Raw genomic sequence first — 26,719 nt, 5'->3', positions numbered from 1 at the left:
ATTTATTCTGGGGTTGACCTCGGAAGTCAAGTCTCCACCTTGGATACTGAACAACTGAACTTTATTGACCTTACCCGGAGAGCAGTGAAATGCTGGTAGTTATTAGTATTCTTCTACACCGGTGCTTCAAACCTGATGTTCATATCTGTCAGGTGCGAATAAGCCAGTGGCTTGCCGGGCCTTAGCCTATGCAAGGGTTGGCAATGTAATAGGCTGCTGTGACCCCCCTATCTCGAGGAGGGGCAGTGATTAACTTGTTGTATTTGAGTCCCCTACACTACACTGCCAGTACCAACCTGGTGACGAGAAACCGACTCCTCTCTAGCACTCCCGTCCTACATTCTGTAGTTGGATATCCGTGACAATATCGTTACGATGAGAAGTACGTAACGGTGGAAGGACAATGAAGCGTAGGTAGCCTAGGGAAACATAAATTTGTGTTGTACCGAAAAAGGTGAGCAGAAAATGGTAGACAATATTCTATGATCGGCGTTGAACCGGCTGGGATGCTCAAATAGACAGCTATGTCATAGCTGAATATGTATAGTATGCAGAAAGAAGGCACCTTGCCAGTATCACGGGTGAAATACTTGGTGAATTATAAGTCACGATATTGAAGCCTAAAGCTACGTTAGGGAGAAGAGAAGTGAAACCCGTTTTTGATATCAAGTGTGGTTGATATGAAATGGATTGCTTAAGTATTAAGGCTGTCTCGTATCAGCCTTCAAGAAATCCGATAAATCGCTTTCGAAACTCTTGTACCCATGGGGGACACGTCACAATATCTGTATGTAACTGCACACCCTCTTTCTCGAGTAACTCTTCGTACTTAGCGTTATCTCCATTCAGTCGTGTAGGCCCCAAATACCAAATGCCACACCTCTCCAGCTTTGGCAGAGCAGCCGATCGATTCGACGAAAACCTGGCGAAAAGCTGCCCCAGTACCACTGGTTTGCAGCTCGCGTTGGGATTGAGATTGAAACACAAACAGAAACTTCGCACGGTTGGAGGAAGGATGTCGGTGATCGGCGGAATGCAGTCTGGCGACCACTTCTCATAGCCCTGTTTGGGCTCCTCGGCGACGAGGCCCTTCTTCTCGCCCGACGTAATAGACGGTCCCCAAAACACACCTGCATCCAGTTCAAGTATCTGAAGCTGGGTAAACTCCTTCATGGAATTCACGCCCGTGACGATGTCGCCGTGCATATGTTGGTTTTCGATGGTGATTGCCAGTTCTTTGAGGGCGTGGCCATGGTGCCGCCCGATGGCAGCGATGAACGCCCCCACATCCCAGTCGTACTCGACGCCGTGGTGTTTTGATGCGTGGCTGTACTTGAGCGAGGTTAAATGAGGAGTATGTTGCAGCAGTTCTGCAATGCCACGAGCGTCCATGCAGCCGTGGAAGAACTCGATCTTCTTTAGAGTTGAACTGAGGCCTGGATATAACCAAGTGAATGTTTTCCCCATGCTAGGGTTGTCGTTTGTTGCCATGTGTCAGGGTACGGCTAGGCCGAAGGCAATAGTACAGAGTGATGGGGAGTAACGGGCGTCCCTCCTACGTAATACCGGGTGGTCACTGGCGGTCTCAGGTAGGGGTGCCCACGGTGATGCATTGATCTCTACTCTCCCTCTATCTTCTTCCCGGGCCTCCGCCCCTTACATAGATAGCTAGAACCCGACGTCGGAGCCGCGGAGCACTAGTTTCCCCGATTGTTCCGCAAACCAAGACTTCCATATCGTGTCATGACTCGCACATTCCTACACCAGAGCCCCCACCGGTGTCCCACCGGTGCCTATGGCATTCTGTTCTCTGACACCATGCAATTAGTGGCGTACAGTTCTCTCAGATTAGGAGCGGTCAGGAAGGTTGACAGGGACTGCAGGCTGGGTTTGATATCGGTGCTGGGGCGGTGTAAAACCTGAAGGCGCTCCAGCCGACCGAGTGACGCATCCAATGGACTTTGAAGCTGACTTTGCTGGATTGTTTCTAGTAATCGCCAGTATTCAGGAACTTCGGTGGCATTGTTTTCGGATGGCGGGTAGATTTTCCATTCCCAGCCAGGGGGCAGTGTCAGAGTCTTGACATTGGGCAGTAATGTGAGGAAGAACAGGCATGAGAAAATGCCATGGAGATCGCCGTACTCTTCGTCGTCAATATAAGATAGTATTTCCCTAATCCATTTGTCCAGATCGACATCGGCGGCTTGAAGAAGATTGGATTGAGCGATGCATTCTCGGATGCTACTCAAGTCTGAGTCGTATTCTCCAACCTGCGATTGTTCCTTAAAGTCGACCGTCTGAATATACTCCGACAGAATGGGGTCGCTGGCGATTTGGTGAAGGATGTCGAGAGAACTTCGTGAGTAATTTGAGCTGTAGTTGACATGCGACCACTGCCGCTTGCGATCCTTATGTTCTGCAATGAAGCGCTTCCCGCAATCGTAGACTGCGCGACAGCTGAGCATGAGGCCTTCGAAGCCTTCGGGCATGGACTGCTCGATTACTCTGGCGAGTAGCTCGATAGGAAGTAACAAGAGCGCCATAAGCAGATAATGCTTGAATGGAGGGAGATCAGACTTTTTGTCTGATGGCTATCTGTTTGATATTGTTGACTGCTCCTGGATTGCCGAAAGTTGCTTTAAGCTTTTATCCAACAGCCTAGGGGCTGCTGTGACGTCTATCATCCATATCAAGGATTGTGACTATGATTAAGGTACTCACTCTAATTGTTAACTCCCCAACACGATATAGTGACCGGACTTTCTCAATTACAGCCTCATACAAACCAATCAAAAGCCGAACCCTTCTATATCATAAACCGAACCTTTTAACTGTGAATAATATGGATATATGATTCCTCCTTCTGGTCACGATGAGGAAACACCAATAACCTGATCCATGCCCGTATTAAGTTCAGTCTGAACCCTAACTGAATCCCGCTGACCTAAAATCAGCACAAGGACCCGACCCGAGTCCCACGTACAAAGTGTACCATGCGCAATATCCCTAGATAACCTCATCCTAAGAGGAAATGCTAATGCCATGCACAACTTCTACTCAAGTACGCATATAATGACGCCTTCTAACGTTAATTTCAAACACCTCAACCGCCTGCCGTCGCAAAAGCTCCTTCTTAATCCCATCAACCAGGCCCAAAACATCTACTTTCTCTACTCCCAGTAACACACCAAGCCAAATCCGGCATAATGGCCGTGGATAATGGCCACAGAGAAACACTCAAGGCCTCTCTATAGGTCATCGTAGCCTTAAGAGATGCCATTTTAGTCAGCAAAACCCTGCCTCGCGCGAACATGGACACCCGCATGCGCACGACCTGAAGAACGGCCTGGTATCAGACCGCTGATTTATGGAAAACGAGCCGACGGTCAGTCCCGGTAGCGAACAGGAGGAATTGGTGAACGGTAAATCTTCTATCTGTTGTCGAGTGAAGCGAAATTTTATGTGCCGGAATACCCGGTTGTGTATTTACAAGAGGGCCAGGCATGTCGAGAAGACTTAGTAGTTCGGAGGACCGGATCCAGAGATAATGTTTTGGGAGAGCAAGGAGGGCTCATGAATATCGGGACGGGAGGGAGTTTTGCGCATACACCGGCTGGGATATTGATGGATACCTATGACAGATGTAAGGTTTTATCGATGCTGAATTTTCTTTTGTTCCCGGACGTAATGCGCCCTCACTGACTGGGGGTAGTACCTGGGGGATCAACTTTGCATGCCGTGCTAGCTGCATGTTAAGGTCTAAGATCATCATTATCCAGAATACTAGGTCGGATGGATTTTGTTGTTGTTCTTCGCCTGGTGAGCCACTGATGTGGTGATCCAATACTTGGTGGGGAGGAGTCCTAGATATATCAATAGATGGTGTAGAGACCGTCCATGTCGCCAGAGGTTGACCATCATTTGGGTTTGACGATACGTTCTGATTGCTTTCCGGACCTGGATGTGTCTGATTTCGGGAGTTTGTTGGGGGCCTCGAAACGCAACCCACAGCAGCTTATAGGCAGCAACGACACATCATCCTAGTCTCGGATATACTTCAACTTGCTTCAGTGGCATCTGTCGTAAAATGAAAGAGCCCTTGTGATGCTTCTTGAAACCTGTCAATCCCCTGTCTAAAGTACTCGGTTGTTTATACGGTTATTAATTGAAACGGGAAATGCTGAGCCTGCTTAAAAATTCTTAAAAATTCTGGTGTGTTCTCTGCAGATATGCTGCTTCAAACAACGAGCTGAAGCTCAAGACTCTTTCAAACTTGATTGATTGTCTAGTACTTTCATAGATCATGTTCTCATACGCACCTTCTCAACGGTCGCTCAAGCAGTTTTCACATATCGAATCAGATAATACAGCCATGTCATCGCAGTACATTAAGACAAAGATGGGGAATCCAGCAGTCCCACGAACAGCGAAATCAGCGGCGAAGAAAATGCAGCGAGTTCCACCAAGAAAGGCTGGCAATTCTGGGCCATCTTCCCCGCGCTCTACCTAACCCCGATTCTTGCCGCCGTCTAGTCCCCGTAACCTCATCATCGTGTACGAGCTCGACAGCGGCGACTTATACATCTGGCTCATCAACGCCTACCTCCCGACCAGCGCGGATTTCCTATCCCTGATCCGGCAGTTGGCTGACTGACATTTTCGGCTAAAGATGTGTATTCATCGGCCTTGTCGTCATTTTTACTATGGACAGTGGTATTTCGGGTGGTGCAAATAGTGACGTAATGTTGATTGCGGGTCGGGCTGTTCAGGGAATCAGGGGTAGTGAGATCAATCTTATAATCAAGCTTATTATTAGCGATCTTATACCATTTCAGGAGAGGGGCAGCTGTATAGCTAAGATCTTTACCATCTTCTATTTAGGCACTACTATTGGCCCTTTTGTTGGTGGAGGTAGGTGGTGTTTACCATTTCTTAGTCTTGCTGCATGTCGTCCCCCTCTTTTTCGGCTTGCATATCAACGTTCCTGTTAATGTTTCGAGGTAGGTAGAATTGGACGTCTCACCCCCTAGCTGACATAGCTCCTGCTAGTCCTCGTAGAGCAATCCAACTGGCGCTTGGTCTTCTACATCAACCTCCCCTCGGGGGCTCCTCTGTACTCCTCCTCCTCCTCTTTCTCCTCGTACACTATACCGCCAATCTCCTTCACGTCTCGCCTAAACGTCATCGACTACCTCGGCAACGCCATCCTCATCGCTGCCGTGCCATCGGTTCTCACCGACCTCGCCCGCGTCGGCACCCGCTACCCCAGGTCCGACTACCATGGTATTCTCGCTCTCGCTCTCTGCATCGTGGGTCTGGCCATATTTTACGTCCACGAGACTGCGCCCTGGATCATAATCCCACGCTTCCTGAGCTAATCTTCAAAAGGCGCACCCCAGTGGTTGCTCTGATTATGGCATTCCTCAGTTTCATTCTGCTGTACTGGGGCTTGTACTTCCTGCTCGTCTATTTCCAAGCTGTTCTCCACGCAGATAACGCCACCTCTGGCATCTGGCTTTTCGCAAACGTGCTAGTTAAAGAGTCCTTCCATGTGGTGGGAAGCATAATAGTCACCAAGAGGTACCGCTACCGGCCTCTCCAATTCCTCGTCTTTGCACTCATGATCCTTGGATTCGGCATTGTCGCGTATTTGAATCGAACTGTGTCCTAGGCCAAGTGGGTTATCATGCAGATCATCCGCTGCCGGAATTGATTTCATGATGTTGACCAACTTGGCTGCTGTTCAGGCTGATCTCCCTGAGAAGGACGTTGCAATTGCCGCGGCTACGCTTACCTCAATGCACGCGTATGGGGTTATCTGGGGTGTTTTGGTACGTGCTTCTGTTTTCAAAGTCCGGTTTGCCTCTGAGTTGTGGCGCATAACGGACATCAGCGTCAGGAAGATGCTAAGTGATGAACGCACCTGTGGCTTCGTCATGGCCATGCTGTTGAATGAGTTTTGGGCCCTAAACACGGGACACGGTCTTTGACTTCTGCAAAAGTTCGCTGAGGGTAATTTGGCTGGTCAGCATCGTGGCTACTCTGGGATTCTTCTTTATTTTCATGGAGAAGGAAATCGTGCTGCGAGCAAATCCGGAGATGGAGGTTTGTTATCTTGTGCCTCCAAGGATGGTGGATTGTGAGGAGTACATCGCCAATACTGCGGACCCACGCATCCTCATTGCTCTTCTTGCTACAACCCGGCAGAAAACCTCCCAGCTCTTTTGGGAAAGGACGTTATTATGGAGAACATCGAATGCAGATTACCTGTTAGAGTCGAATAGTAGTATTTTTATGCGAATACATGTAATGTATTGCATATATGAATCTGGAAAAGGGGGCAAACGTTGCCTTAGATGCAAGGACTGTCTGGAATTAATGGAAAGGGGGCACGCAAGCCCCCATATCAAAAGCTGCTAATGCCAACATGAAATATGTAAATAATGTATTTTTCATTATGTTTATTGTAAGTTTATGAGTCTGGAGTTAAGAAAACGAGAAGATTTGCAGCAAGGCGTTATCTCGATAGAGCGTCCTCTTTCAGTTTCCTCAATCTTCACGCATATTATCTGTCCTATGCACTACCGAGATCCGGTGTGCACCTGGCGAACAGACCCTTCGGATCCAATCTCTCCCTAACGCTCCTCATCCTGCATGCTCCATCCTCTCCCAAGTACATCCTTCCATCACCGGGCTCGGGGGGGTTGAAGTTGGAGTACTTCCAGCCCATATCCAATCTATTCTCCGTGATATCGTCGTACACCAACTGGGGCCAGCCCTTAATCTTGGTCTTGCTCGCCTCGTCCTCCCACTCACAACTGGCCACGATACCAGCCAGCACATGGGGCTGGCGGGGCCCGAATGCGGCTTTCGGATCTCTGCGTGCTCCCACACCGTGACAATTGTGTAACACGACGGCTGAAGTGATGCTCGGCAGTGGATGCTTTGCGAAGACGGCGCCTAGTTCGCGCGAGAAGCTAGGTACGATGGCGGAAGCGTTGAAGAAGGCTTGGCGGACGTCGAGGACGGGGTTCTCGATGGAGTAGAGGAACTTGTAGGGGGTTGCTATAGATTCCATTAGCTCATGTTGATATTTCCATGTGCTCAGTCAGGGGGTATGCGACTTACTCTCAGCAACAGTGCAGCTGACTACCGTCCCAAACTCCTTCACCTTGACAAGATACTTCTCGGCAGCCTCGGCATTGGTCGCCTCATCATCGCCCAGCTCCCACCAGAAGAATTGGTTTACCAACCCTCCGTTGTTCATAGGGTCGATCAGGTACACCTCCCCCGCAAAGTGATCCGGGAAGTCCTTCTCATACAGCTTCTGCATCCGGTCAAACACCTGCTCCACCTCCGCAAAGGGGAACATGACATAACCCCCCATGACTCTCAGCTTGGGGTATACCTTGACCGTCAACTCGCTCACCACGCCCACAATACCGGCGCCTCCTCCCCTCAAAGCCCACCAGACATCCTCATCCCCCTTCCCATCCTCCACTTCAAGAACGTCCCCGTTTGCAGTGACAACTCGGCCGCCCAAGATCTGATCCGATCCGATCCCTCGCGATCCGCACTCAACTCCATACCCACCTCCACAAGCCCACGCCACATATCCAACCTGGTGACCCCAGCCTACAGGCGTATCAAGCTCGTTTTTATCCAAGAACGTCAGGATTTTGCCGTGAGTGATGCCACCTCCAACACTGACCGAGCTGCGATCAGCAGACAAGGTCATGAAGTCCATAGAGCGCATATCGATGACGACACCGCCATGGATGATCGATCGCTCCCCCACGTCGTTGCCGCCGCTACGGATGGTGACCTTGATGTTGAGGGAAGAGCATAGCCTCAACGTGTCCCTGATCTCAGCTTCGGTGTTAGGCCGGACGATGGCCAGGCATTTGATGTCGTCTGTGAGTTGGTTCAAGACTTTCTGAACGGTGGGGAAAATAGGCGCCGAGGGCGTGTAGATGTGGATTCCAGGAGAGGAATCAAGGAGGGGAAGGAGGGCTGCGGCGTCTGCTTCCAGCGTCGCCCGGTCGACGCCGGTGGGGGCCAGGTCGTGGTACTCGTCGCTGGCTGTGAGAGACATGATGGATGTGTATTTGAGGTAGGATGGGTTTGTTTGTAAAAGTGAAGCGAAGTGACCAGGTCAATTGGAAAGATCGTTGTTATATACTTATATAGGGTGGCGTTCTTGGTTGGCGGGTATGTGCTTGCTTACGAGCGTTACAATGAGCGACAACAGCGTGTTGCATGCTTACTGCATATGTAACTATGTAGCTAGCAGCTGCGTGGTTCTGACCTGCGCAATCAATTTGCTTACAGAGTCGTTCAGTGCAACTCAATGTGGGGGCCAAACCCCCAGAGGTCATTGGCACAAGGATAATCAGCCTTCAGGGGGCTTGCTTACATGCTATGGGCGTTCCACATGATTGCACTGATCAAATCAGCAGATGCAGTGGGATGGTTGGGCACTATTGAATGGGCGCAAGATGTTTCCGATTCCACATTGGATCTACGTTTTGGACTGAGCAAGTGCATCCACAGTGGGGGGAAGAGAGGGGGGGTTGTGTATGGTTGGTTAATCTTGCGTATCAGCCTGGTCTTGTTGTGTGTACTTGAATCATGCCAAAGTCAGGCTGTGGAATACACGGCTGGGTACGTGACTTCAAGATCGTTGATCATGTTCGGGTCTGAGTGATTTATCTCAAGTTGTTGAGGGAGCTTTTGCCAAACACCATTAGGCATGTACGGGATAGTTTAAGGAGATGGGTTTATCACACCTTGCCGAAGGAGACCCATGGCCTCAATAACGCAGGTCGAAAATCATCTGCATCATACCTTAGTCGTACTCACGGTCGTGCATTGCTATTTCCTAATCTTTCTGGGTTGGTTGTAGGCCCCTTTGAAACATTCAATCATACCAGAGCTTCGACGCATCGTGTGAATTATTTGGGGACTACCGGATTCATATCTGACAGCTTTGATTAATCGTGGCGCTAGCTTCCGGTGCTTCTGTTGCATGCCCGAGGCACACCGCCTATGTGCTGGCTGCAGCGCTTGGGCCAATTATTCGTAGATAGCCCTGCCGTAGCTGCAGCCTTTGGGACTTACTCACACCATCATCACCAACGCAACCCTCTTACCTGAATTGCCAACAGCCTCAAATATTACACCAAATACAATTGTTCATGAACACTTCAGGTGTTCGCCGTGGTCCGAGTTGTCGGACGGCACCAGTCTCTGACCAGCAACGGCTCTTTTTTCCTCTTCCGGCTACAGTAGCCTGCTGACAGGATGTTCCACTATTATGGTCAGACACGATCAGCACTATCAAAATGTACAAGCCAAGAAGCGCAGTTTTCTGGATTGAGGACCCTTACGGCCACTTCCAGTCTTTCTGGGCAGAGGGACAAATACACACTCAATAATATGCTTTGTTATAGCTTGTAATAAGTCCTATACGAATCCTGCAAGCATGCACAGGGCATCTTTATACGTGAGGATCGAGTATATCGCTAACGTTATCACTTGATTATATGCCGCTTGTTTGATACTCCGAGCCACGAGAAAAACTCTTGATACACACAACGTGACCAAGGCGAGCAGTTGGTCGTAGCGGCGTGCAGCGCATCACACTGCCTTGGGGAGACTGAGATACGGCCACATGACGATCCAACACGGTGATTTGAATGGGCCGCGGATCCCTTGCTTTAAGGTGCTCGCGGAAGTATCATATGTGGACTACAAGGGAGGAACCATGTATATAGTTCTCAAGTTCCAAGAATGGCTATAAATGTATTTGATAACTGTCACTATCATAGAGCCGTTGAAAAGACCTGCTCGACCCCATGGTGACAGCAAAAGGCCACAGCTCGACAAACACAACAAGGCTGTGCCCTAATTATAGAGCCTTCCCTAGAAAATTCTCGCTGCTGCACGCCGTGTGTCACTTTGTAACAATATACTTGTACTTCGCATCGTGCATAAGAGGATATGCCAAAGCTAGTTTATAGGGTGCCGGAGGTAGCTCCGGGCATAGTGGCAAATTTGCACCAAGAAGCGCCATCTTAATGTCCGTCGTATCCATTTCGTGGATTCAATCACGTTGTATGTTTCATGAGCGAGAAGTGAAAACCACATAACGATTGCTCATTGGTCTGGTCATCAGGGAAGGCATAGCTTGTCACTATGTCTTCATGGTCCTCCTCGACTTGGCATGCTCACATGATCCTGGTGTCATGTGGGCGTTTCTTTGCCACTGGTATCTTACCCCAGGTAAGTAATATTATTGAAGTTCGAGTTCGTACTGGAAGCCTCAATGAAGTGACTAAGTTGACATCCTTCAGCGCAGTAGCATTTTATCAAGGGATGGATGCGACCTCCAGGTTGGTGTCTCGACCGAAAACAAGAGAAGGATTGAGACCCAGATTTTATTCCCGTAAATTTGGTGCGACAGTTGGACGAACTTGACGTACTGCTATAAACCATATAGGTATTGTAACCATATACCATATACCGGACAGAGGACAAGGATGTACATTTCATTAGTTACATATCTTAGTGCCCCAAATTTAAAGTCGTAAGATCAATCTTCTAGACTGATATCAAGTCCTGTTATGCAGTCCACTCTTTTTTGAGGGGCACTGCGGTCACCGGCACAATTCCACCTCACCACTGCTGATGTGATCCAAGCGCGCGATGCACCAGGCTTGTCTACTTGCTGCAGGAGGGAGTTCCTGCTTGCTCTGGTACCTGTGAAGCTGTACTAGGAGACCCCTGCCATCCAATAATGGGAGCATATTCTGCTTATTAGACCTAATGCGTTAAGTCGCGGGGTCCAGACCGGCCTGTCGCATGGATGGGCGACATGCCAAGCTCGGTCGCAATGGCCGATCTGGCTACTGCTGGAGCGCAATGCCACTTTTCGGTCAAGAATTGGATCGCACATGTATCCGAATTTTGAATGCGAAAATGGCTGATCTCGATGAATCAAATTGCATTTGTCAACAACCTCTATGTTCGCAGTTCTCAACGTCTGGTTCTTGCTAATCCTAATCCCGCCTGGCACTTTTGATGACAAGCGATTCAATTGTCATCCTTACTTTTTTGCTGCTGGTCTGACTCGAAAACGGGCCCCGAAACTAAATCCATAGCACTGCAAGAAGGGGACCACGTGCATCTACATACTGCGAAAATAACATGGTTCGCAAAGCGACGCATCCAAATTGATAGTCCGTCCCCACGCCACTTCTACGTGCGAACAACCTTGTCGACGCTCTTGCCCCCCTCAGCCCTGTACACGCCTGCGAGCAGTAAAGCTAGAGGCGCGTTAAGGTCTCAGGTCAACAGTAGATGAATATTCCAGAGAGCCGACCATCTGAAGCCAAGTACACGAACCAACTGCACGTACACCGGTTCGAGGATCATACTTGTATTCGTTACTTGTATGCCAGATTTTCGAGTCTTTCAACCCCGGGCGCACTTTCCTCACGCATGTACTCTAATTTCCCGACAACCTGGTCGTGATCTGCTCCGGCATCCAGCACTTGTTGCTTATCCATTGCCTCCCAATGATCCAAGCACCCTTGGTCCACTACGAACGTACCTAGCTAGGCTGGCACGGTAGCACGACATTATTCCTCCCGACGCTCGCCAACTCGCAGTTCCACTTGGCCTAATTGGGAATCCCCTCCGCCACCATCTTCCCACCATTCTTCACTTCCAGAGCATCGCCCAATCCGGACCATGACCTAATCGCGAAGCCAAGCTCTCCTCCTCAACGGCGTTTGGCATCGGCTTCCCGTACACACGCCTATGCCAATACCACATCGCAATCCCACATGACACCTTCGTGCAACGGCACTTCAACAGCACCTTCAACCTCAGGGTCCTCCGCAGTCGAGACCATGAGTAAGGTGTCGGAAGCTGCGCGTGAGCGGGAGGTGTTCAAATTCGCATCTCATCTGTAGGTGCTCCGTACTTCCTCTGTTCGTGCCCTTCCCTAGCGATGGTGGTGCTGCTTTCTTGCTCGCGCTCGGCACCAGCGGCAGCATGAGCCCTCACGCATATCCATTCAACTGCCCTGTGGACTCATTGTGTTGACTGGACTCGGGAGAGCTGCAAGGCATGAACTCACAGATACACATCAACAGACGACGTCGACGTTGTCTGATGCCGGCCTCACCGCCTTCGCCCAGCTCACCACTATTCGACTCAACGCCGCTCGGTGTCTGATATCCGTATTCGACCGCAACAACCAGTATATCGTCGCCGAGTCCACGCCATCGCTGGCTTTGGCCCCCAATGTCGAGCAACCAGACAACGTTTGGCTTGGAGGAACAGTTATTCCCAGGTCTGCAGGTATATGTGAACATGTCCTTATGCTTACCGATGCTTGTCCCCAGGGATCGGAAATCTCGACCTCCTTGCCCGTGTCTGTCGTACCCGACCTAGGCGAGGACCCGCGATTCAGCGACCGATCCTGCATACGAAATGCGCCCTACAATCGATTCTACGCAGGCGTTCCCATTGTGTCGCCCAGAGGCATAAATATTGGCGTGCTTTCTGTACTTGACAACAAACCCCGGGATGCATTGGAACAAGAGCAGATTGTCTTTCTTCAAGACATGTCGCGGACCCTGATTGGCTACCTGGAGTCAAAGAGGTCGAATGACAGTTCCAGGAGGAGTGAACGTATGGTACGGGGCATCGGCAGCTTTGTCGAAGGGAAGTCGACAATGTCGAGATGGTGGTTAAGTATCAATAGTGGCTCCTTCGAGACTGCAGGCGCCGAGGGCGCTCTCAACCACAGGCAGCAGCAAATCCAGCACGTACATGAAATGCGCGAGAATATAATGGATGACAGCGTGGCAATTGGACCGCAACTTAAGCCTTTGCAGTCAAGCGCCTCCATCCCCCAGTTAGCACGAGCAGAAGATGAGCAGGCGACATCCAACCGGAGTGATACCGGAAACACGTCTCCGAGTCCGCCCACCACCATCAGATCTGGTCTTTCGAACAACATGTCTACGGCATTGCCGACTGCTAGCACACTTTCCAGACCAACACCAGAAGACTTGCACCTGAAGGATACCAAGAGCATTTTTGGTAGGGCCGCCAACGTGATCAGAGAATCCATTGAAGTAGAGGGAGTCCTCTTCCTTGACGCGAGCATTGGGTCATTCGGTGGCCTGGTGCCAAGTCATCATAGACGTGATTCAAACCCGTCGGGGGCGGTGCCATCTGGATCGAGCAGTGAGGAAACTCTGGACGAGGCTCTCGAAGATTCTGAGTGCAACAACTGTAACGTCTTCGGCTTCTCGACCTCTGATCGGTCCAGCATTGATGATGGCACAAGTACATACCAGGTGTCCATACCCGAGAAGTTCCTCAGGATGCTTTTGAGACGCTACCCTCTTGGCAAGATTTTCAACTTCGACAAAAACGGTGATGTTCAGTCCGGGGACTCGGAAGAAGAGCAGACCATCTCGACTTGGAAGCGCTCCAATGAGGGCACTGCGTCTCTAAGCGCTGCGACTTCCGGACAGAACGAAGGAAAATATATTGTGACTATCTTCCCGGGTGCTCGGAGCGTTGTGCTCGTTCCTCTCTGGGACTCGCACAAGGAACGGTGGTTTGCTGGGGCCTTCATTTGGACAAAAACACCAGCTCGCACTTTCACCATGGAAGGCGAAGTTAGTTATCTGCGTGCTTTCGGAAACACTATCATGGCTGAGGTTAACCGTCTTGATACGGTACAATCCGACAAGGCCAAGAGTGACCTCCTCGGCTCGCTAAGCCACGAGTTGAGATCGCCATTGCATGGTATTGTCGCTGCCGTGGAACTCTTGCATGATACTGAAATCGATGCCTTTCAAGGAGACGTTATACACTCCATGGAATCTTGCGGTCGCACTCTTCTCGATGTGTTGGACCATCTACTGGACTACAGCAAGATCAACAGATTCATCAAAGTCTCAAAGGAACAATCCAAACAGAACCGGCAGAAATCTTTTCAGTCGCAAATCACCACATTGTTGTCCGACGTTGAACTTGACTCGCTGGCCGAGGAAAGCATAGAAAGTACCTATACTGGGTACAATTTTCAGAAAATGTCCATCGCACAAGTCGTGGAGAAAGGGAAAAAATATCATTACGACGTCAAAGCGATGCGACACATGGACACGATTTTGGCTGTCGAAACCTTCGGGCATCAAAAAGGAGAGGCTGGGCTTATGCAAATGACCATCGGCGAGGTCTCGATATATCTGGATTTTGATGCGAGCCAGTCGTGGCAATGTTATACGCAGCCAGGTGCCTTAAGGCGCGTCATCATGAATATCTTGGGAAACTCGCTCAAGTACACCGAACGCGGCTTCATCGTCATTTCGTTGAGACAAGAACAGCACTCTGGCAAAGGCAATCGTCGGCGTTCCAATCTCAAACTGACCATCACCGACTCCGGGAAGGGAATGGGAGATGAGTTTCTACGCAATCACATATTCACGCCCTTCGCCCAAGAAGATGCACTCAACCCTGGGACCGGCGTCGGGCTGAGCACTGTGCAACAAATCGTCAGGACTCTGAACGGATCGGTCACTGTCGAAAGTCAGCTGGGGCGGGGCACCTCCATATCCGCCACCATCCCATTTCCCGCGTCCAAGCACCATGCAGTGGTGGTAGATACCTTGTTCGTGGACCACGTCACCGCACTGACGGGCCTCAGGGTGAGTCTTCGCGGGCTAAAAGAGAATGATGGCGTAGAAGCTCTGCCCGGTCATTCCGCACCATCAGAAGTTGCACTTATGGAGAGTCTTTGTCGTGATTGGCTTCACCTGGAAGTTGTTCCAGCAGAGCAGACAGACATCAGACCAGATTTGATCATCTGCAGCGATCGTTGGCTGGAACGAGTCCTTGCAAACGACCAGTCACAAATTCTCCCGCCCATGATGGTAATTTGTCGCAACGCTATCGCCGCGTACAAACTGTCCACCAGTTACAAGTCGTCCAAGAGACAAGATGTGCTCGAGTTCATTTCACAGCCGTAAGTCCATGGTCCGTCCCCTAATGCTACCTTGTGCGCAGTACCTAAACAGTCTTCAGTGCCGGTCCGCGTAAAGTTGCGAAGTCGCTGGTGTTAGCTTTGGGCCGATGGAACGATTTTAAAGCGAATATTCCATTATCGTCTGAATCATCTGGTTCCGTTACTCAAACTCCGTTTTTTTCCTCCGCCTTCCCACCGCTACCCGTTCATGACCCTTTGTGTAACGTTGCCGAGTCGGACAATGCCAACACGCCATCTGCGTCTGTCAACCCCGAGCTGGCAACACACGAGCCTGAGGAAGACAATATGTCCACAGCAGAGCCCAAGATCGAGCTACTACGTCACCGCAACAGCTCGGACAACAGCCCAAAGAGGACAAAATATCTCCTCGTTGACGATAATAAGATCAATTTACAGGTGAGATCTCGCAACCACGAAATTTAGCTATGATCACAATCCAACTAACCAAATTGTAGATTCTTGCTTCTTTGATGAGGAAGTTAAATCACTCTTTTAAGACCGCATCCAATGGAATGGAGGCATTGGAATCCTACGTGAACCAACCCGGGCGGTATTGCTGTGTTCTCATGGGTATTCCCCTCTCCTCCTCTCTCTCCCCCCTTTCCCTTCGGCCACCTCGGTACTACGCTGTCTCTTCGTTGAATCAACTGACTGAAAAGCAGACATTTCCATGCCGGTCATGGACGGACTCGAGTCTACACGCCGCATACGGGAGTTCGAGCGAACGCAACGACTGGCTCCTGTTACAATTTTCGCTCTCACGGGGCTCGCATCCGCCAGCACACAGAAAGAAGCCTTTGCCAGTGGCATTGACCTGTTTATGACGAAACCTGTACGGCTGAAGCAGCTGGCCGCTGCGCTGACTGAAAAGGGGCATGGCTGATGTTTCTTTTCCTGATTCTTCAACTGTATATAATACCTTCTTATTGATACCCATACACGAAACGCCTTTAGTACAACGAAAGCTGCGGGATTCGCTGGATTTGTTGATTTGGAGTTTGGATGGAGGAAGGATCGGATGGACTGAGGTGTCACGCCTTGACGGCGTGAACGAGCAATAACGTCCCACACCCACATGTGGGACGCCCTAAAAATGACGCTGTATATTTGTCAGGGTACGGCTAGGCCGAAGGCGATAGTACAGAGTGATGGGGAGTAACGGGCGTCCCTCCTACGTAATACCGGGTGGTCACTGGCGGTCTCAGGTAGGGGTGCCCACGGTGATGCATTGATCTCTACTCTCCCTCTATCTTCTTCCCGGGCCTCCGCCCCGTACATAGATAGCTAGAACCCGACGTCGGAGCCGCGGAGCACTAGTTTCCCCGATTGTTCCGCAAACCAAGACTTCCATATCGTGTCATGACTCGCACATTCCTACACCAGAGCCCCCACCGGTGTCCCACCGGTGCCTATGGCATTCTGTTCTCTGACAATATTATAACCATTAACTTCGACCTTTTTTAATACTTATTCTGATGCGACTACAATATAGCTTTCACCGTCACTAGGGTTTTCAGACTCGCTAGACTCATCTGTACTATCCTCAATTTCACTAGCCTCGATTTGAGCCCTCCGAATAGCCTTGATATTAGTAAACTTCGAATTTGGGCTCATCTTGACCTTCCTCCGCTTCCTAGCCCTACTAGCCTCAAGCTCTGCCTCTATTGCCTTGATCTTTCGCTGTGCGACAGCTAACTAGTAGTCCTCATCAAAGCCCTTGTGAACTTTCCGAAAGAGTAGCCGTTGGGTATTTGGATCACTATCAAGCTTGCTGAATAAGCTGAGTTGATCTTGGAGCTTATCTCTCCTCTTAGGCGTTGACTAGGCTACTGCCGATGTCTCTAACGCCTAGTCCTGACTACTAGAGTGCCCTTTGCGAGTCTAACTAGGCTGTTTGATTGGTGCTGACGTATTCTTAAGGAGCAGGGCGCTCATAAGGGGTCTAGCTATGCTCGAAGGCTAGAGACCAGTATATTTCCATCCACTGATAATGTTCTTGACGGTCAATGCTGCTAGACGTGCCTTTCTATAGTAGAGGAGAAAGTTTCTCTTCCCTACGACAGTAGTAGTATCCTATTAGTCAAGGTAACCAAGCTCCTTCTTATAGGCTGCCTTGAGGGGTCCAAAGACTGACTGATCGAGAGGCTGGAGAACGTGGGATGTGTGTGGCGGCAAGAAAAGCAAGTGTATCTTGTTTATGAAGCAGAGGTACATAAACTCTGTCGTTTCGTGGCTACTATGCCCATCTAGGATAAGTAACCTAGTCTCTTCAGGGTCCTCTGGTTGAGTCAAAGGAATAAAGATCTTTTATAGCCACTCAATAGCCGTAGAGTCTGACGTCCACCCATTCTCTGTTGCTGTAAACCTCCAGGCTTCGTATGGAGTCAAGTCCAGAGGAAACCACTGCTGCTAGACAGACTTCCCCTTGTATATCACAAGTGGGGGTAGTGCAGTACCAGTCGCAGAGATACACTCTATAAGAGATGTCCAAGCTCGAGATCCAGGCTGTTTCTTCCGTATAGAACGAGTCTCAGATGATCCTAGAACAATACAATTTGATCCTCTACCTTCTAGAATACCTGTCTCATCCATATTGTATCGATTCGAGGCCTTAATAGCTTTGATCTCAGGGATAGAGAGGTATTTGAACCATTGCCTGATCACATTAGCTGAGGCTCCATTAATACGCTGGGAATCGATAGCTCTGCTTCTCTGGACCTTGACTAAAGGGTTCCTCTTGATAAAAGCCTGGACCCAGTTCTTCCCAAGTGGTTCGGTGTCTCCGTGGATTTGTAGGATACGCTCGGCGAAGTCTTTGAGCTGTTGATGGGTTGGTGGGAGGCCTAGGGCAGCCTGGATTCGAACCCATTCAGCCAGATGAGATTCCTGGGCTGGAGAGAGCCTCTGGTAGTCAGCGAAGGCTATATCTCTTGACTGGGCTCCCTGAATCCGTCGTGAAAGAGTAGACCTTGGGACACCATGCTCATATGCTGCTTTTCGGAGGCTTTGACCGGTAGCTATTGCTTGAAGAGCTCGATAAATATAATCTTCGGTATATTGACTTATATTGGTGTAAAGAAGACGTACGTAAAATTTCGTAACGATTGAATCGATATTGGTAAAGATAAAAGAGGCTCGCGGTGTTGAGGCATTTTTGGGTGTCCCGGATGTGGGTGTGGGACGTTATAGGGATACCCTTTGAGACGAGTCACGAAATGTCATCAGCACGGATGATTATGGATCTTGAGCCTATGAGATGAACCATCTTGGGTCAAGTAAGACGGCTACGGACTTTCGGAAGTGCCGTGGACCATGTCATGCAGCAGGAAGTTATTAGAGAAAGGTTCTAGGCTGATAGCAAGGCATCGCTTGCTCACCAAATGAAAGACCGAAGTTCATATCAATGCCGTATCACACTATGCAACCTTCATTCAAGCCCCCAAGATGGATATCCTAGACAATGTGTCACTGCAGCCTCTACCTGTAGTACTTAAGGCCGAAGTGCCGCGGCATCCCTGGGGCCAAGGACCGATCCACCTTGTCCGGTTTCGGGGATCGACATTGCGAATCGCCGGAGACGAATGTAGGCTCGGGTGTCCTTGCATCGAAACCAAGTATTTTAGCACTTCCAAAACATTGATCGGTAAGCAGGTGCTTTTATGAACTCGAAGCGAAGGGTATTCTCCACGTAGGCGGTGGGCTGCTTCCAAACTTCGAACCCGATGGCCGTATGTGCGGGAGGCTGTCCGCCGTGATGAAGCTATGAGAGATCTTTGGCGCCATGACTCACTCCATTACAACTTTGGCAGGGCTGGAGGCAGAGTTACGATCGAGCTTCGGCCCACCGGCAGAGGGTGGAGGAGTCTGCGGGGGCTAGCTTGCTTGGTGGGGAGGGGGCTGAGCAGGGTGGTAATTGTTGGCATCCTCGTATTTGGTTATGTGCATACTACTACGGTACGGCTGGATCGGGATGGTTCGCCCGAATAATGGATTTGGGGTTTGACAGTTGGAGACTATCATTCCCGTCTCCCTCTTCACAAGCTACACCGATCTTTTCTGTATCTTGCTTCTAAACTTGAGAAGATTAAGTAATGAAGTTGCATAGTTCGCAGGATATGTGGGGACTTGCTTTTGCCGGCAGGTGCATCACAATTTCGTCGCCGAGTAGGAGTTTTTAAATCAGTTGGTGGCCTCTGTTTCCATCTTTCTCGTTTCGCCATCTCTATCTAACGGTAGCTGCTCTTCGCTGATATCCCACAATGCATAGCGACATCGAAGCATTGAGCGTCTGCATGTTGATAGTCTCGTCGAAGCCGCAAGCACCATTGCCTAAAGCAACGCACAGCAAGGTACTATGGCATCCAACAATGGCTGGTAAAATCCCCACAAACCGTGGTGTAGCAAAAGGCCAGGTTCCATGAGGAGAGTAGTCTATGCATTCATCTTGGATCTTGATTCTTTGCTTTGTGATCCAGCTGGTCCAGCACTTGAACAGTATTGACACCGGAACAGGGAGGCTGCAGGGAAGTTGCACGGAAGTTGGTTCTCTTGCTGAGATTGACAAGGGCATGGATGGCTACAACAACAATCTTTGATAAAGCAAATCACAGATGTTGCAGTCATAATGCAATAGGCTGGCCGTTGTTCTATCATTGCTGATTTCCCGCCCTTATTGATAATTCAGTAGGCACAAAAATGGATATAGGCCAGGTAGCTTTTATGTGGTTTGGCAACAGTCTGGTGTGTGTATTTACAGCAACAACCAGGACCCAAAATCTCACCTCAGCAATTGTGCAATTCCCAACCTACATCAAAAGTAGCACTATACCAAATAACAGATGCAAAAAGAGAAAAGGATCAGAAAAAAATCCCATTGGGCATGTTGCAAAATTAATACCAGAATGCTTAGCATCTCCTCGTTTCGATCAAGGGTCCTCCGGGTTATGAGCCCGGCGCCTATATAATGTTAGTAAATTTGTGGAACATTTCCTTTGCACCATGATTGGTAACTTACGCTTCCGCTGCGCCAAGATGCTTGGTGATTGGTTGAACATTCTGGTTCTACATTCCTTTATGACGGACCCACCATCGTGACCGACCAGCCTATGCAGTTAGAGCTGTTCCGAGTTATTATGTGCTACACTGTTTGTTAGTTACGCATGGGGGTTTTACTGAATAAATTGAGTCGAGCATCTAATTATATCATGATATATTCCAACTTGAAATTGTACCTGTCCCTAGAAGCTGATACTACCAAACAGGAAGTGAACCTTGAAAGACATGTTCAAAAGAGAAGCCCAAGCTGACATCAGAAAAATCAATACTACTGATTTGTATACCCCTCACAGTACCTGCCCTACTTACTAGTACCCCTTTTCTTCTGGCTAAACTGAGGAGCCTGATAGGTAGTTTCCTGCTCCTGCAGCTCCTTCTGGAACCTAATGTGCTTCGAGATATCCGCAAGATGCATCCGTGTCAGAAGCGTTGGCGAGCGACATGGCGGTCGATACCATATTGCGGGTCTGTCGACCGTTGAACTCCTTGCTCTTGCCCACCTCATCGACTAAGGCCTTGACCTCCTTAACGAGGTCCTTCTTCTCAAGTTGCGCGATGAACTCGAGAAAGATCCTGGACCGCTGGTCTTCGTTGAGGCCTTTGCATTCTGGAGAAACATCTACGAAGGGCTTTTCGTCATAATATGTGCCAAGTCGGAGGTTTTTGTGGATGAGAGTTGTGAGTAGACTTACGGACTCGACTTTCGACGGCGATGTCATAGGACTTGAGCCTGTTGGTGGTGACAATTAGGGTCCCTTCAAAGTACTCCAACACGCGCAAAAGGATTATTATGCGTATCTTATTCAAATCGTGGCGCTGTAAGGTTGACCTCGTCGCTTACTGGAGACAATTGTGTTTCGTTGGATATCCGAGCGATTGGTATCACGCGTCTCGAGGAATACATCGACCTCAGCACTGCCAATCTTTAGTTTAGCGAGATTGCAGTTGGACAGTCTTGGTCAAAAATAGGAGGACCAAAGCTTCCCATAGGCCAGTAAGATCGAAGATCTTTTGCAGTTTGGCCTCCATTATGTTGCCTTCAATGCCGATGTCCAACACCTCGAAGGAGAAAGGGCGTTGTCCAGCTAGCAAAGCCACGCTTTCCACTGTCAGCGTCTTCCACGCACCAGAGGATCCTAAATCCGAGTCAGCATTCGTAGTCTTACGAGGTGCGGTTGGTTGACTTGTCTCATATCCCACAACAAGATGACCAACCCCTTGCCTTTCCCGGCAGCATAATAGGTGATATTCTGAGTCCTGCTCCTCGTGTGAGCGATGAAAGTCTGCCTGATGATATATTTTAGTCTTGTTTAACTGCAAATTCTGGTCAAATATATTGAACTTACTTTTTCCAGACTTCCCAGTGTATTGACGTGAATCTGGATTGTTTCTATTCCAGCGCATATGTGAGAACCCTCGGAGGCTACATCAGTAGGTGTTCCTTTTCAAGATTGGCAATTTCAGGCTTTTTGTTCCAACTGAAATGGAACAAATTCTCGTGTTTTATTTTCAATCTTCGCAAGTACACTCTAGAAGATCTCCTGCCCGTCCGAGCTCGCCCAGTATTTGCGAACGAGGGGATTGGTACTCGAAGTAGCAGTCGAAATCCACGATGAAAATCCCTTTCACCTGCATACCACGTTAGCTAAATTCGTAGGCCCATTTTTGTATATTTTTATTCATTTTTATGACTTCGATGCTTGAATGGAATTTGACCATATTGTGTCCATATCATCTCTGAATCAGCCTCGCTGGTGATATGCAATATCTGCGTGTCGGAAGGTTTGTTGTCCTCGCGCCTGGGTGCACTAATCGCATTGGTTCTTGCCGCGCTCCTCCTGCTGTACTTCTAATCGCTAAATACCTCTTTACACCCTTTTTGCTGTTAGCATCCGATTTCAAAGCAAAGTGGTAGCGTAAAGGGTTAAAATGATAGCTCATAGATATTCTTCTTGTCCGGGAATGGGTTGAGGTGCCCAAATACGGCGCTTGATTGAATATCATGCCATCCCAATTGTAGGTATAGCACTTGATCGCTACCGGAGTAATACGTATTTACCAGGAACAGCTGATGCTCATTTTCGAAGGACTGGCCGGCAATCAAGTTCCCTCTTGGAAATATCGACCACAATGCCGAGAAGTTGATGGTGCGATCTTCGACCATTTTGTTCCCTCTTTGGTGTAGGCTTAAAACTATTACTGACAAAAGATGCCGATAATATCTGTATCAGCTCTGTAAGGTTGCTTTCTTTGGGTGAATCATGCTTTTGCACCTCTGTCGCAGTAAGACCTTGTAGTATGACAGATTCTGGATCATCGATCACAGACTCTGTTTTCTGTACTATAAAGAACAGTTCCAGAGGATGGTTTGTGCAATTTATCTCTCATGTTAGTTTTTTCTCTGATCTTAGCCTTATTCTCAAATGTTGACACCTCCTTTAATCCCTGTTCCGGGATCAAAACGTCTACAATAGTTACATAACTACTTATCCACAGAATTTCACCGTAAATTGTGCAATTGCATGATTATTCTGAGATCCTGGGTTTTCTTTGGATTCCTAATTGGGTAGTTGCCCCTCTAGCTTGGCAACCGGTGGTTCAAGGTGTTTGATACAATATGCCTCTCGGCGACCGCATCCTAGCACAAGATTGGTATGTGTTCTAAAACAATTGTGTACGCTCTGAAAAAAAAATAGTGCTCACACCTTTCGCGATGATAATTGACGCATATAAGCTGATCGTCGATCTTGAGGGGAGAGGGATGCGGAACTATATCGATTTGATGAATGGATTGTTATGCCTCGCCATTTGGAGAGCTTCCCGGTTCCTCACAAATAGGATGGTTTTGATGGGATTTCTAGCATCTCGAATACCATCAGCTTCTTTGTAGGGTGCCTGCAAATTTCGGTGTCACTCAAAAGGAGATGAAGGCATGGATGCAACAAAGACATAGGCGCTTGGTCTTGTCCACTTAACAGTTGCCGCCCACAGCCTGCTTCAAATCACCAACCTGCATTTTTAGCCCGGAATTTTTGTATCTACACATGTATGTGAGTGTTATCAACTTGTAATCGGATGGCTTTAGTTAATGTGTGTATCGAACGCTGTCGTGATGGTGTCACTCGTATGATGACAAGCAGCTGGCCGAGGGGTAGATAAGTCTCAATGATGGTTCATCATGAGGATACCTTAAACACAGCCCCCGCGAGGGTCTCTGCTCTATCTTCTATTTTGATATCGCGCAATCTTTACTTATTTGCATTCGGTGTTAGCTTGGAGTGTTTCTTTAAAGAGATGACTGCATAGCCTCTTGCCAGTGATTTGTTAAGTGAAATTGAAGACGACGACCTGGTTTCAAAAATTCATGAGAACCTTCGACCGGTTTCAGTCGGATACTCTGGGGTTGTTGACATCATCTGAGAAGCCAACTCACAATGCCGTGACATCGCAAGTGCAACACTCTGCTTGCTCTATGCGGTATGGAATCACAGAATCCGAAGAGGGTCGAAATGGAAGCAGATGATGGGCAGGCGATACTCTCGGCCATGCAGCAGATGACAGACCATCTTCCAGAATTTGGAATATACCAGCATAGATATGCCGATGCAGACTTAGGAAGATGTTGGCGGAGGCGCATATCGGTGTCATCGCCTTTTGCAGATCTGCAACGCAGTACGTCGAGACCAAGGCTATGGTAAAATCAGTCTCCTATATCACATATTTTATGCCATTGGCTGACATCTTGAAAGCACGGGTATGGAAGAGTATGAGCAGGCCTAGGAAATTCGCCTAATGGAAGAAGAGATTCGCGATGCCTCCAAGACCGTCCGAATTAGGTGCAAAGCATTGCTTAGCCTAGAGCGTTGCAGAATTCGATCGAAAAAATCGGGCTCGTCGAAACTATATTCGACATTTGGAAGTGGCTTGCTGACTTAGGCTATCGGCGAAGTTCTTCAAGAGCCCTCTACTAGAGACTTGTTTATTCCAGATGCCGTCAACTACTGCCACACAAACCTCTTCGAGATGACGGGAAATCACTCAGGCGGCCAGTTCCTGGCACTACTACACGAAACCACTCGGGAATTGAGAATATCAAGAAGCTCCAGAAACCTACTACTTCGAATATTTACAAGCTTTCGAAAACGACCCATGCCACATCAGTACGAGGTCTTCCGGAACAGTAACCTCCTGCGCGATCAGAGATATCAACAATGATATATTTCCGAGCAACATTGTTAGATTAGGAGAAAATACTGTCGCAAAGACACCCGTTTCTCAAACAGTTGACACATCAACTTCGACCAAATTCTTCTCTTTCAACATCTTGACCACTTTCTCTTCATTATTATTCTGCACAGCCGTCTTCGTGGCCTCCGCGTACTTATCAAAAGCACCATCCTCATATGCCTTCTTCAGCTTCGGCCGAGAAAGTTTCCCCAACGATGTCTTAGGCAGCATCTCAACTGGCAGCGGAATAACATTGATAGGCGCCTTAGTACAGTATAGAGTAGCTGTCTCCGAGATACGGTCGATAGTATGCACCAGCACATTTCTATCCTCGAGAGCCCTGCTGGTAGGCAGGAACAGGATGACCAGCTCCTCGCTGTCACTTCCCGTGGGCCAGGTGGAGAACGCCGCCGTGTACGAGGGTGTCAGTCCATCCAACCTGGCTTTCTCTAGTGCGGCCTCGAGGCCATGGGAGAAGTAATTTACCCCGTTGATTTTGATCATGTCCTTGGCCCTTCCGCTCAACGTCAGGTTTCGGGCGGCATCGATACAACCCCTGTCGCCTGTCTTAAACCAGCCATCTTGGGTGAATGCCTTGGTGGTATTGTCCACGTCATTGAAGTAGCGATTGACGAGCGCTGGGCCGGAAACCTCGAGGTTACCCTCTTGGTCGGCGTCCAGCACCTTGCCAGTTTCATCTGTGATGCGTATTTGCAGTGCCGAAATGGTCTTTCCACTAGAGCAGAACTGAAGTCCGAGCCGTGTTTCTCGATCGGGAAATTCTCTGTTATAGCTGCAACCTCCACAAGTCTATGATTTTGTCAGTCGTTGGTACATGTTTGCAGAAAGGCTAGGAGGAACCATCACCTCGGTCATCCCGAACGCAGGGACCAAAACGTCCTGGACAGCGCCAAGCGACCGCATGGCGGCGTTGAAAGCCAGACCAGTTGACACCACGTTGGCTTCCCCTCCAGAGATAACAGCGCGAAGCTTGGAAAGGTTCAATGCGGGCCGCGGACTTGCGTTTTCGACTGCCCGACATACGGCAGCGAGGAAGAAGTTTGGCGAGAAAGTATATGACACCGCGTGATGATCTATGATCTTCAACCACAGAAGTGGATCATGGAGGGCTATGGTTGGAGCTACATGGACTTGAGTTGCTTGGGCCACTATGGCGTGAATGTGGATCTCAGCCACGGCGGAAACATGGTCAAAGTCTATGATACGTCAAGAGAGGAGGCTTCTCCAGATGACACGTAGGGTCACTTACCGATCCAGTTGAAGAATATATCCTCACTGGTGACGTCCATCATTTCCATCTTGCTATGACTGGAAGCGATGACTTGTCGATGATGCTGCTCCACGGCTTTAGAAAACCCCGTGCTGCCAGAGGTGAGCATGAGAAATGCCAGATCATAGGTGTCTCTCGAGACACCGCCATTCCCGTAGAGGGTGCTGGTTGTCGACGCAGTTACGTGTGATTGATGCTCGGAGGATATCAATTCCTCCACGAGGAAGAGATCCGATGTCGAGAATAGGGTAAATTCGTTCGAGAATCTCTTCGTGGTAAGAACCTTGGGGGTTTTGAGAAGCTTTTGTAAGTGTTCCAGGTGACTGGTTTTAACGGTTGGATCTGTGGGTAGTGACGTTGAAATGACCGGAACCCCGCTGGCTACTAGGACTGACCAAAACCATGTCACGTAGTCGATGTGTGTTTCCAGGTGAAGGATAACGATCTCCCCTGGAGAGACAATATGATGATTGAGCAAAAGCTGAGCTCTTTCCTGGCGAATAGGTCAGCCTTCCCATTTAGAGATGTTATAGCGTCGACAGGCCTTATAATGTCCTCCTTAGGAGAACCGCTCACCTTGGCTTGTCGAAGAAGATCATGGTATGAAATAAAGGCAGGATGATCCAGATGATCACTGTCGTAGAAGAAGATGCCCTTCTCAGGGACACTCTCCACACAGTTTTCCAAGACTTGTAACAAGTGAGTAAGCATGTCTTTCTGGTCGTCGTGGTGTAGATGTATTCGGTGAATTGTTTCGACTTAGGATGGGTTATACAACTATGAGATTGCTAAGAGCGTAGTCACTCTATTTATACATACGAGATAGAACCACCATTCAAGCCTTGAAGCAATGCCCTGTATCGGCCATAAAACCCTTTCCTCATGTCGAGACCACGCCAACTATCTTGAGGCGCGGCCGTCCCCCGCTGCATAATGCTGACGCCATCTAATTAAGTTCTGGGTGTCACCCCGAGATTACTGGCCATGGGCGGGTCGCATTCTCTTGAACTCAACACATGTCTCGTGAGTGGTTCTGATTCCACTGATCTTGCAGGTTAGTGATGAAGTTGCGA

The 26,719-nt window shown here is 49.0% G+C and overlaps 6 protein-coding genes across 6 annotated transcripts; 3 read left to right on the top strand and 3 right to left on the bottom strand.

Annotated features, from left to right (window-relative positions):
• Positions 1 to 4,703: 4,703 nt before the first annotated feature.
• BCR38DRAFT_411979 (major facilitator superfamily domain-containing protein) lies at positions 4,704 to 6,284 on the top strand (the record flags this gene model as incomplete). Its single annotated transcript, XM_040858633.1, has 6 exons — positions 4,704 to 4,911; positions 5,059 to 5,269; positions 5,389 to 5,646; positions 5,693 to 5,831; positions 6,003 to 6,105; positions 6,208 to 6,284. 6 exons carry the CDS (start codon positions 4,704 to 4,706, stop codon positions 6,282 to 6,284), a joined length of 996 nt encoding a protein of 331 aa, XP_040713096.1.
• Positions 6,285 to 6,574: 290 nt separating this feature from the next.
• BCR38DRAFT_411978 (uncharacterized protein) lies at positions 6,575 to 8,095 on the bottom strand (the record flags this gene model as incomplete). The annotated part of the gene is made up of 2 exons (XM_040858632.1): positions 6,575 to 7,065; positions 7,129 to 8,095. The coding sequence occupies 2 exons, from the start codon at positions 8,093 to 8,095 to the stop codon at positions 6,575 to 6,577; spliced, it is 1,458 nt and encodes a 485-aa protein (XP_040713095.1).
• Positions 8,096 to 9,797: 1,702 nt separating this feature from the next.
• BCR38DRAFT_442730 (uncharacterized protein) lies at positions 9,798 to 10,676 on the top strand. The gene has a single exon (XM_040860829.1). It carries the CDS (start codon positions 10,198 to 10,200, stop codon positions 10,477 to 10,479), a length of 282 nt encoding a protein of 93 aa, XP_040713094.1. The 5' UTR covers positions 9,798 to 10,197; the 3' UTR covers positions 10,480 to 10,676.
• A 1,239-nt stretch (positions 10,677 to 11,915) lies between these two features.
• BCR38DRAFT_496783 (uncharacterized protein) lies at positions 11,916 to 16,194 on the top strand (the record flags this gene model as incomplete). The annotated part of the gene is made up of 5 exons (XM_040864756.1): positions 11,916 to 11,974; positions 12,134 to 15,052; positions 15,112 to 15,469; positions 15,529 to 15,643; positions 15,733 to 16,194. 5 exons carry the CDS (start codon positions 11,916 to 11,918, stop codon positions 15,954 to 15,956), a joined length of 3,675 nt encoding a protein of 1,224 aa, XP_040713093.1. The 3' UTR covers positions 15,957 to 16,194.
• Positions 16,195 to 20,511: 4,317 nt separating this feature from the next.
• BCR38DRAFT_411976 (uncharacterized protein) lies at positions 20,512 to 21,532 on the bottom strand (the record flags this gene model as incomplete). Its single annotated transcript, XM_040858631.1, has 5 exons — positions 20,512 to 20,858; positions 20,970 to 21,051; positions 21,104 to 21,264; positions 21,295 to 21,411; positions 21,475 to 21,532. The coding sequence occupies 5 exons, from the start codon at positions 21,530 to 21,532 to the stop codon at positions 20,512 to 20,514; spliced, it is 765 nt and encodes a 254-aa protein (XP_040713092.1).
• A 3,033-nt stretch (positions 21,533 to 24,565) lies between these two features.
• BCR38DRAFT_300109 (uncharacterized protein) lies at positions 24,566 to 26,357 on the bottom strand (the record flags this gene model as incomplete). The annotated part of the gene is made up of 4 exons (XM_040854544.1): positions 24,566 to 25,165; positions 25,223 to 25,572; positions 25,626 to 26,139; positions 26,223 to 26,357. Coding segments are annotated over 4 exons (1,599 nt in total), but the record flags the coding sequence as incomplete, so codon positions are not given.
• Positions 26,358 to 26,719: the final 362 nt, after the last annotated feature.

This window comes from Pseudomassariella vexata, assembly GCF_002105095.1.
Source record: "Pseudomassariella vexata strain CBS 129021 chromosome Unknown BCR38scaffold_11, whole genome shotgun sequence".
In the NCBI taxonomy this organism is placed as follows: domain Eukaryota; kingdom Fungi; phylum Ascomycota; class Sordariomycetes; order Amphisphaeriales; family Pseudomassariaceae; genus Pseudomassariella; species Pseudomassariella vexata.
This window is presented reverse-complemented; position numbering and strand designations above follow the sequence as displayed.